The sequence below is a fragment of the Psammomys obesus genome, unplaced genomic scaffold, assembly GCF_907164565.1.
Source record: "Psammomys obesus unplaced genomic scaffold, mPsaObe1.curated_primary_1811, whole genome shotgun sequence".
In the NCBI taxonomy this organism is placed as follows: Eukaryota; Metazoa; Chordata; class Mammalia; order Rodentia; family Muridae; genus Psammomys; species Psammomys obesus.
In genome coordinates this window covers 1,970-13,756 of record NW_026592125.1, presented here as the reverse complement: position 1 = coordinate 13,756, position 11,787 = coordinate 1,970, and the positions used below count along the sequence as shown (strand labels likewise).

Sequence of the window (11,787 nt, the reverse complement as noted above, 5' to 3'; positions counted from 1 at the left end):
CACACACACACACACACACACACACACACACACACACACACACACACCCTTTCAGGCTCATTCTACCTTTGCCTAGTCAATTAAATTACATATCAGATTTCAACTGAATCTTGACTCAGCAGCTACAGTTAAATGTCCCTAAGCTTTTCACCTTATCAGCATATAAATCTTCAGGCTCTTTTCAATACTAATCATTTATGTTTCTAATATGCCTTGATTTTGCCCGAACTATTAATTAAACTACAAACAACCACCTTTCCCTTGTCCTTTGGTACTTCTCAATCAGAGAGAATAAATACATGGGAAATTTTAAAACCAGCGGTTGACAGGAGATTAACTAAAAATAAAGCGAACCTGCTCCAGAACCACAGTAGAGCCATCGAGACTGAGGTATTTAATTCGGTTTATGGTTTCAGAAGGTTAGAGTCTATAAGGGCAGAGCAAATGAGTGGTATTGCAAACAGCACAGAGCTCAGAATTTTACCCACATCAGGAGGCAGAGAGAGCACACTGGAAACAGCTTGAGTGTTTCAAAATCTCAAAGCTTACGAGTGGCACACCTCCAACAAGAGTTCATTATCTAATCCTTCTCAGAGAGTTTCAACTGGGAAACTAAGTGCAAAGTGTGTGTGTGTTTGTATGTGTGTGTGTGTGTACACTCATGAATATAAATGTTAAATAAAACAAATATTTTTTAAGGCACAGCAAAAAGAAGCTTCTGGAAAGAGACTTAATCAGAGTGGCTGTAGAAGAAAGAACAATCACAGGGGTTCATATAGTCCAAGACCATCTTTGGTAACTATTATAAACTTTAGGCTCTGACATAGGAAAAGTTGTGGCAAGAAGCATGAATTTTGTACATACCATATTTGGATAGAGTCATGGCTCAGTACCTACAGTAAAATTGTCTATCACCCTCTCATCTTAACACACTATGTATCTTGGGAGTCTTTTCAATACTATTTGTAATAACCTTGATTTTACCTGAGCAGGTAATTTAACTATACACAACACTTTCTTGAGAAACAGTTAGTTGAGTGTAATGGGACAGACTACCCACAAATTGTATGTGATGGCTGAGGTTGCACTCTACAGCAGAAGCAATCATCTTACAGGAAACCTTTTGTCCCTTCAAAAGGTAAAGTTTTCTTTAAAACAACTTGGAGAATCAAAGCTATGATGGTCATCAGATTATTACTTGACAATGGCTGTTTACAAACTCAGGATTTATTAAAATTTCAGTTAGGCCTTTGTTATTAATTATCTCTTTGACCTTGACCATATTACTGTCGCTTATGTAGATGAAATGATTGAAACCTGAAGATAAGGTAATCAATTTGTGTTTGTAGCCAAGATATCAGTATCTTAGTTCATTTTGTAGGAAGCAATGAAGATCCTGGTCTTAAGAAGTCTTCTCTTAATCATTGACACAATCAAACTCCTTCCTTTATAGAATTCCAAAGATATCAAAATGACTTATTTTACTTATTACCATATGATGTCAAAATTATCTGTAAAGGCACAAATCAAGTCACCAAGCAGACTTAACAATAAAGCCTTACAGTGGGAAGGATGAAATGGCACCAGAACACAGAAAAGTTTGGTACTCCCGGATTAATGCCATACATGACTTGGGTTGGAGCATACACTTACGGGACTTTTTGGTGGTGACGTTGACGGGGGGACTTGAGGGTCCTGTCCCTGCAGTGTTGTAGGCTCTCACGGAGGCAAAGTAAATTGTATTAGCTCTTAGCCCTGTAATGTTCTTGGTTGTGACGTTTCCACTGACTCTAGTCTTACCAATCATGGATTCTTTAGAGTTGTCTGTCCAGTATAAGACCTGAGTAGTAAAACCAAATGATGAAAAATTTATTGCTTTCTGAAACATATCAACCATTGGAGCAGAGTAAGATGACATGGGTATAAATGATAAAACCTCCCCAGCAAAATGTTAATAGATAGTAAACAAGAAATACTCACCATGAAAGAAGAGAACCTAGGAAGTTTTAGGTTACCAAAATAATTAATGAACTATCTAAAGGTTATAAACTCTAACTAAGGGCATATACAACTCAGACCAAAACAAATTCCACATCATCAATCAAATTTTCACATGTTTTGTTATTCCCATTTCTTTCAGAGTTCTTGGAGTCCCAGGATATTTAATAACTCAATCCACAGTGATCACTTGCTGTGAAAAACAGTGTTTCAGATACATTTGATACAACACAAAAGAATATGAATTTCAGACAAGCTCTTAAGCCCTCAAATCTAGCAAGTTGGAATCTAAATGTATAAAGAAATCATAGGATGCATTCTAACAACTGGGAAGTAGAACAGCTGATGTTAGAATTTGAAGGGAAGCAATGATGGTCAGTGAGGAGTACAGAAATTAGAAAGCCACCAGTCCTTGGGGCTTGACATTCTAGGCATGGAGTTTCAAAGGAACCTGAGCTGGAGATTTTGTTTCCTTCAGAGGATTATAAGAAAAGGTTCAAGGAAAAATCACAAATATTTGGAAAGCTGTTGTTCTATAAAAGACTAAATAGCTATGCCCTAATTACTGAACTTGAAAGACAAAGACCAATAAGTGATTAATGAGGTTTCCTTTACATATCTTCAGTCGTTCAGCTTTGTGAAACAAAGTCCTATAAGTGTATTTTGTTTCATTTTGTGCAGTTTAAATGGAAGAAGGTGAGGAAAAGCTGCATTATTTTTCCCCTTGTCACTTAGGTCCCTCAACCTTGATGATTAAATCTCTTCAAGTCAGAGCCTAAACAAATTTCTTGTTAAAATTCCATAGTTTAAGATCTAAAAGGGTTTGAATTTACCCCTTTCTAAGAACACAATGACTATAGTTTGAATAATTAAATAATTTAAGTTTGTGATGACTTGAGAATATTGTGGTAAGAACATTTCACATGAGCTCTGTCCTCTCGGCAGGTTTTTATGAATATTTTTCCTGCAGTGTTATAGGCTACTCATCTTACTTAATTGTAACTATATGCCTATTAAAATAGATATTTCATAGTGGTGAATTTGTCTGCTTAAGACCACATGGATACACCCTCTTCTTCTCATCTCTGTCTTGAAACAGATTGTAGATCCAACGTGTCCTACAATGTGTCCTCCAACATAACAAGCCAAATATAGACTGAGGCTCTGAAATTGTGAGCAAATGTAAACTATTCACGTTTTTAAATTTATTGAAAATAATTTCTTTGTGTTGCATGGGCATTTGTGTGTATAACCAAGTGCATCTTTGTGTGTAGATGAGAGAAGAGAGCATAGTTCCATCTCTCCAGCATTCCCACAGCCTCTATCTATATCCCTTATATTCTTTTAAAATTGATTTGATCAGCTGTTTGGGTACAATGGTATAAAGCAGAGTAAAAATGTGTCTACTGTTATATGACAGGAAAGAAGTCATCTTATAAAAACTCCTGCAAAAAAGCTATTGTGTAGTCAACTACTGCATCTACATGTCTGTGTGAATTACCTCATAGCCCAGTACTCTTCCAGTGTTCCTATTCCAAGCAATGGCATTCCAGGAAACTTCCATTTCAGAAGCAGAAAAACTCTGGACAGAAGTTCCTCTTGGGGCCAGCTGAGGTTCTACCATCAAGAAAATGACATCACTACATTTAAGAGTGAGCCTCAAGGAAAATGAAACTATAAAGCAAATTATACATAAAGTTACAAGATAAAGCATTCTGACACTGAAGGTAACTTACCATCTTCTCCAGAGTAGACAATGGACACTGTGCTCAGGGATCCTTCTCCTTCATTATTGTACACTCCCACCTTGACTTCGAAGGGAGACAGGGGCATGATGCTGTCATTTCTGTAGATGAACCTTGATGATTCAACAAGTGCTACCCTTTCTTTCATCCAGGTTGTTGAGCCCACTGGCCGGAACATAACGATATATCCAAACCCCTCTCCATTCTGTAGTTCTTCTGGAATGGACTTGGGCAGAATGCAATCAACCACTGAGTATGCCTAAAAAATCTTTTGAACTATTATTATATTTGTTGATTATTTGATGTTTCCTCCAGAATTAGTTATGAATAATTGTAATATTTAAGGGAGAATTTAAAAACTTTTATTAAGAGTGCTGTTTAGGAAAATGTTTCTAATATAACATACTCAGATAGCTCTACTTTTCAGAAAGGAATATAAAGCAGGTATTACATATGTATATTTCGTTCCTTGATCATTCATAAATTGAAATGATAAAGATACACTAGAAGACTGAAAGCTCTAATGATACAAGCTAAAACATAATCTTACATGAATTTTTAAGCTCAGCATAAAATTAACTTATTAACTATTTATCTTGTGCTAAATAGACTTTATTTTCAATATTTTACGATGTTCTTCTAAGATTAGTATGATATAATCACCTTTTAAAAAACAGTATTTCTTCAAAACCCTAAAAAAAACTCTCAGAATTTTATAACATGATTAGCTGTTAGCATCAGTGTGCATTTATCCTGACACAAAATACACATTGTTAATTTCCAGAAACCAAATTCCACACAGCTCAGTGAAAACCTACTCTCACTAAACAAAACTGTTATGTATTCTTTCAGAACTACATAGATATAAAAATTACATTAAATGAACCACCAAGAACAAATGACATTCTGCTTCAAGCTGGACAAACATCCCACCTGATTCTCCCTACACTTTATTTAAGAACCACTAGAATTTTCTGGTTTTCTACAGGAAAATAATATTTCCATGGTGCTATTTATTATTATTATTATTATTATTATTATTATTATTATTTTAATTTGACAAATGCGTAACTGGCCCAGCACCATGTTACTGGTTTTCACATCTTACTGAATCCCTTTAGCTAGCTGCTTGTGCCACGTCTTCCAGGTACACATTCCAGAGCCAAAGATATTATGTACTCCATTATCTGTGAGGGGTTCTGCTGCCGACTCTTTACAGCTCTATAGCAATTAATAAACCCAACGGATTCTTCTTTTAGAGTTTCAGTATGAAGCCTTAGGTCTGGAGGGCAATTAAGTAAAAACCAGTATAGGCAATAAGTAGAAAATATGAGAAATAAAAAGCATTGGGGAAGTAGAGGCTAAGCTCTGTTTGTTTGTTTGTTTCTTTGTTTGTTTTTAAGCTGTCAGGCAGTGGAGTTCATTCAGCAGATAAAGGTGCCTGTCACTCATTCTGATGACCTTAGTTCTATCTCTGAAATCCCATGGTGGAGGAGAGGGCATTTGGAAGTTGTCTTCTGACCTCCATATAGACATGTGCATGCATGTGAGCACATCTACCTATGTGCAGAAAACAAATGAATGTAATAAATATCTCTAAAAGCTCTAAAGTAAGTAGGGAGGAAATAGAACTTTGCCAGTAGCCATGCACAAAAGCTCAAACACAGGAAATGGAAAGAGCTGCATGCATGCTCAAGGGCTTAGGACTGCTGCATCTAGGTCATAAGAACAGCTGACCTTGGAGTAGTAGAACTCCTTTGACCTACAGAAATGGATTATGTTCTCCTTCCTCAAGTGACTGGCTGCTCAGTTGCAGACACCTTCTCATTTCCTCATTACTTTATTTGTAATTTTAAAATAAATGCCCATTAACTGAGATGACCCAAACAAGTCTGTTTTCTCCCATGTAGAACAGTCTAACAAACACAGTGAGGGAAAGATGTGGGGGAAAAACCCACAGCTGGAAAAATGGATAAAGAGTAAGACTTTTCCTCTTGGGGGGGGGGGGGAAGGACCCTGTGCCTTCTTCAACTGTGTTCCCGCTCTTCAACCACTTCTGCTCTCTATTCTATATAAACCACAGAGTGATAGTTAAGTATCCTTCCTCGGTTCCTCCTTCTTACTTATCTTCTTTGAATCTATTAATTATAAGTGAGTACATACCATATTTGCCTTTCTGGGTCTGAATGAGCTTGGAGAAAAATGAGCATATAGATGAGACTGGAGGGTGGGGCAGGACAGAGAGCTTGCAAAGAGAAAAGAAACCATGGGTGGAGGGATATCTGAAACAAGCTGGAGTCCTATGACAGATTAGGCTTCTGGTAGGATGTGGGGGTGACTCTAGTTGAGACTCTTAGCAGCAAGCATCACAGAGACTGAAGAGTCCACTCTCTAACAAGACTAAACTCTAGTGGAGGGAGGAAAACACCAACCAACCCAAAAAATTTTTGACCCAAAATTTACCCTGCCTACAAGATGCACACGGTTAAAGACAGAGGTTGAGGGAATGCCCAACCAATGCCTAAACCAACCTGAGACCCAGCCCATGGGAGAGAATCAACCCCTGACACTATTAAAGATGCTATGTTATGTTTGCAGATAGGAGACTAGCATAGTTGTTCTCTTAGAGGATCCATCTAAAAGATGCTGAGACTAATAATCAAACATTAGGTGGAGTGCAGGGAGTCTTGTGGAAGAATGGAGGAAGCATAGAAGGACCCAAAGGGTACAGGAGCTCCAGAAGAAGACCAACAGGGCCAACTAACCTGGGCCCAGGGAAGCTTACAGAGCATATGCGTAGATAATGGGTAGTTTGGCGAACATGTAGGTCCTCTAGAAAGGGGAGCAGGGGCTATCTCTGACATGGACTCTGTTGCCTACTTTTAATTACTAGCCCTAGAGGAGCTGCCTCAACAAGCCAGAGGAGAAGAAGACGAGCTCAGTCCTGATTCAACTTGATGTGTTGGTCTGAGTTGGTAGTAAAAGGTTCCCCTTTCTGAGGAGTAGGGGAGGAAGAACAGGGGGAAGTGAGAGGGAAGATGGGAACAGAAGGAGAAAAGGGAAGGCCTATTACCTGGATGTAAAGTTAATTAATTAATTAATTTACAAAAGAGTTCTCTTGTTCCTTCTGAGAAAGTTGATAAATTCTATTGAATGTAAAATTTATTAAAATCTATAAGGACTAGTAATGATTGCTGCACTTTAGTATAAATCAAACCCAAAATAATACAGGCCTAGTCACATCTGTCTTGCAGGCTGATTTAAAAAGAAGAATTTGGGTGACATGAATCCACACCTTTCAGACTATGGAATAGAAAGAATTAATCAAAATTGACCAAGAACTTTCTTCCCTGAGTATTGTTTCTCATAGTATGAGTAGGTAGGGTGCAAACTGTTAAGGGAGAAATTAATCAATATTCCTGCACAATTGTAATGTCTTTGAAAAATAAAAATGAATGGGCAGCATGAGAAGATGTCACCAAGGCTGCAATAGTTGTACTTATATCTTGGAGGCCATCACCAGCTGTTTAACTGGACCTATGGCCCTCTCAATAGAAGTAAACCCAGGAAGGCCACAGGCTCTAAAGGAGAACCCATTGCTTTCACTTTCCTGCACCAGAATAGTTTTTAACTGCATTCCAAGTACCTGTTCTTGTAACCATAAATAAAAGTAGGTTTCACCTCTCATTAAAGAAGCTTCTTTATGTAGCAGGGAGAGGCCATTTAAGAAATCCAAGACTAACCAAAATAAAGAGACAACTTGCATTACTCAACAACAGCTGATAGATACATAGTACAGCTAGCTTCTATCTCTGAGGCTCAGGGAACATTGTGTAAGATGGAACAGAAAAAGAGACAGAGGACTAGAATGTCTGTTGCGCAATAGTGTCTTCTATTCAGGACAGGGAAGCTGCACCCAAAAAATCTCTAACACAAAATACCTAAACAAGACATGCACAGTAATAGTACAAACTAACATGTAAACAGGGATAGAAGAAATCTCACAAAGCTCTATCCACAGATGAAGAGCTACAGAAAACTAATGGTTCCTAAGAGAGGTAGGATCAGCTTTATCAGCTGATGAGCTCCCTCATAGGTCATCCAATCCCAAGTGATTGATCCTAAATACATACACATGAGCAACACTAAAAGGCTGTATTTACACACACACACACACACACACACACACACCGATTAATAATAACAATAAATAATAATAACAATAATAATAATAAGGTACTATGATTTTGAGAAAGAGTGGAGGTAAGAGAGGAGGAGTTTCAAAGGAGAGAGGGAGCAGTAGGAAAAATGTAAAAAGCGTTCTTATGTATGAATAGTTATGTATGAAATTCTCAAATTAAACAATATAAATAAAATAAAATAAGTGTGGGAACATCACCACACTTCCTAATTTTTATGCTCTATGGATATTTTAGGACTATAATAGCCGAGTCAAATTTTATAAAAGAGACTAAATTATTCACAAAGTTCAACATTTCTACTTTGTATAAGAAGGGTGCCAACCTCAGTCATGGGCCTTTATCTCTATAGTGTTTTCTCGTGTATTCCTGTGTATAGCATATTAGATAGGACACACCACTTTACACTTTAACTATTAAATACCATAAAATGAGAATAAGTAATAATATTCTGTTTGTATTTGACTTACTTTTAATATCATAAATACTATCTCAAATTTTGTAATGTAGCAATTTTAAATTCCAAAAAACAATGCAAAATAGACATAACCTCACACACAACTCACATACAGAATACATAAAAACAATTACATAAGAACCAAGGAATTTGTCATCTCAGAAGACAAAGAGTCCAAAACAGGAAATCAGCAAAACTTAAGTCTACTGCAAGAAAGATTCTTTTTTTTATTTTAAATATTTAATTAAAGTTTGATGAATTTCACATACTGAAGATACTAAGTCAGATACCTATAAGGATATACATTGAAAGGAGAAGTAAAAGAATATACTATACCAGTAATATATGATACACAATGATATACTATACACAATGATATACTAGACAATTAATGATCTATACGGCCTCTGATAAACGTAGAAATCTAAAAGTCTTATTTGTCCTCAAAACCAAAAGCAATTTTCTAGCTAAACTCCCTTGAAATTTCAAATTCAAATGAGCTGGTATGATATGTTTGACTGACTGCCTAAAGTTTCTTCAGTCAAACTCTGTTCCCCATGAGTTAGGACAACATAGGAGAGTATGGGATAAGAATTCTGTATTTAAATGCTCCAGGTCCCATGTAAACCACATTTTACCACTCAGTCTCTTTGGGTGACAGCTCTGTTCCCTATCTTCTAACCTTATTCTGAGGACTAAATAGCACAAGCCTCTCTCATGGCCCACACCCCCCTGAAGTGTTCCACAAGTGGGGCTTTCCTCTCTTGTAGGCCTCAAAGCTCCTTTGGTCTCATTTCACAGCTCTTTCCAAAGAATGGAATGGAGGGATCACCACCAGCTAAGTATATCCTTTCATAATATGCACAGGAAACAAGAGGCATAGAAGCAAGGATCATTCTCAGGGCAAATGCAGCAGGTGTGGTACTGCCATTTGTAACACTGAGGAAACAATGTCTACTCTCTAGTTCTCCCCAATATAAACGGGATTAATGATTAACATTATCTCACAATTGTTTGCTCATTCTCTTCTCTCTTTCTTTCTGCCTGGTGCAGAATTCCTCAGCAATGTCTTTAGTGACATTTTGCATCAGATAATTCTTGTGGAAATCTGTCTTATGTATTATGGGCTGTTTGGCCGCAGTCTGGCCTTCACTCGGCTTTCTCCCACCTGCCTACACCCATTATCTTTGGTTATTACCAAATGAGAACAATCTTTGTAAAATTCCAGTTATTGCAAACATTTGCTGGTGATAAATTGATCTTTATTTCCGGATAATAACCAGTATTTCAGCACATCACACATTTCAATATTTAACGGAAATATCCATAGCCATCCTGTTGTTAAGATAATGTTAAATGTTTAAAGAACCAGGTTTGTACTCCTGTCTCTTGACCAAAGAGAACAAGAGAGGACATTTCTTCCTTCTGCATTATTGTGTGAAATGGAACACACAGAAATACAATCTCCATATTTAGGGAATTTAGGGAATACTAGTTCTCTCAACAGACAAATTTCTGGGAAACTCCTAAAATGAAGTGAGAGCTACACAGCTTCTGATGGCAGAGAAAAGCTATGTAGATATGTACTGACCGTCTACTCAAAGAGCAAGAAATCTTATTGTTTGAGATCATAGGTGTCATTCTCAATAGGGATTATTCATGAGCCACACTGTCAGGGACTCTGTGCTAAAGCGCTAAAAAGGGAGTCTATCCAACAAACTTTGGATACTCTTGAATAGCTGCTTGAATGGGGCATCTATACGGCCAATGAAATTATCTAGTACATGTCACATGAGGACTATATTAATAAAAGTTAAAACGAATCAGACACATCTCACTCCTCTATCAAGAACCTGCACCTGTTTTTGTTTGTTTTGTGTGTGTGTGTGTGTGTGTGATAATGACTAAAGCAAAATTATAAATGTGTCAGAAATCCACATCTCTTTACCTCTTTCCTTTTTGTCTCCGAACCACTAGAAATCAGGGAAGTCAAGAGACAACAGAGTGAATGAGGAAGAAGAAATGAAAGTGAGCCATGGAAGAAAAGTTAAAGAGATGACGGCATTCCTCTACATGCTATAGAATTCCTGGCTAAAGAAGAATGGAGCTAAAAATAAAGACCTATAGACTGACCGAAACTAAAGCAGTCAGGGCCAACCTTCACCCTGCAGGCTGCTTGCAGCTGCGTATAGGCATAGATGACTGAGTGTATGAATGATGATGAATACAAAGCAGCAAATTTATGTAAAATGTTAGCAGAGATTTTTTTTTTAAAGAAAATATCTCAATTGCAGTATTCTGGAATGCCAACTTGGAAAGTGGCAGCATCGTGTTGCAATGTTGAAAGACTGGACATGCCTGCTTTCAAGTTTATGATACCAAATGATAATAAAACGGGTAGTCTGAAAAAGAAAAATGAATCTATATGTTAATCTGAAAAAGAATGACCAGCAAAGCTATTTGATGCTCCTAAGATTTCATTTAGATGCTGGGAAAGAACAGCTGATGCTGTAAAGAGCACTGTTAGAACAATAATCAGTTTTAGCTTTCGAAGTCTACCATACCCACAATGAAAGAACTCTATAGAGAATCAATAAAACAGTACCTAATCCACCTAGTCTTAGCAACACTACTGACCACTGCTCAGAAGATACTGGCATTGTTTTTTTATGTATATGTGACAACTTGTGCTGAATTAGTCACATTCCCTTACTTTAGTAGAAATAAGAATTGCATACTGCCTACCACCCCTAAATAATTCATCGTCAGGGTGGTGTGCTTTTACGCCCTAAACTTTTATATGTCCTCTCTAGTGAACAAATTGAAATTTGTTTTCTTGTATTCTCTCTGGCCTGCTAGTTTTTTTTTTTTTTTTCCATTCAAAAATGATTTAGTCGGACAGAAAATTACCTCCCACGTAATGACAAGTTCCGATCTGCTTCCACCGCCTCCATTGATATTTACTGGTGCCACAATGGGAACTGCAAACAACAAAGAGAAAGGTGATGGTTAGCATGAAAGGAATATCTTCATCAAGAAGAGTTCTGTTTGGGAGGGTTTCACCGTTCAAATCTCTTACCCTGGCAAACCGAGAGAGTGCTGCATTTTTAATGAACATAAATGATGTTTACACATATCCAAATTTCTAAGTGAGAGGACACAGTTTTGTTTGATACATGGGCACGTTGGCTCCAAAATTAATTAAAAATCAAGTAACATCGTGTGTTTGACATTATTATGCATCATCTACTAATTGGCAAAATGATGTTGCATTCAGATGGTAACGGTGACACTGCTGATTTAGTGCCTAATTATACAGTTGTGCTGTAAACAAGTTACTCAGGCAGTACATTAATTCATTATTTTTTGTCAATAAACAAGCTGGATG

At 37.1% G+C, this 11,787-nt stretch overlaps 1 protein-coding gene across 1 annotated transcript; it reads right to left on the bottom strand.

Annotated features, from left to right (window-relative positions):
* Positions 1 to 1,653: 1,653 nt before the first annotated feature.
* LOC129681160 (contactin-6-like) lies at positions 1,654 to 11,377 on the bottom strand (the record flags this gene model as incomplete). Its single annotated transcript, XM_055613039.1, has 4 exons — positions 11,310 to 11,377; positions 3,735 to 3,969; positions 3,500 to 3,615; positions 1,654 to 1,840 (listed from the first exon to the last, which is right to left on the bottom strand). Coding segments are annotated over exons 2-4 (490 nt in total), but the record flags the coding sequence as incomplete, so codon positions are not given.
* Between the last annotated feature and the right edge of the window lie 410 nt (positions 11,378 to 11,787).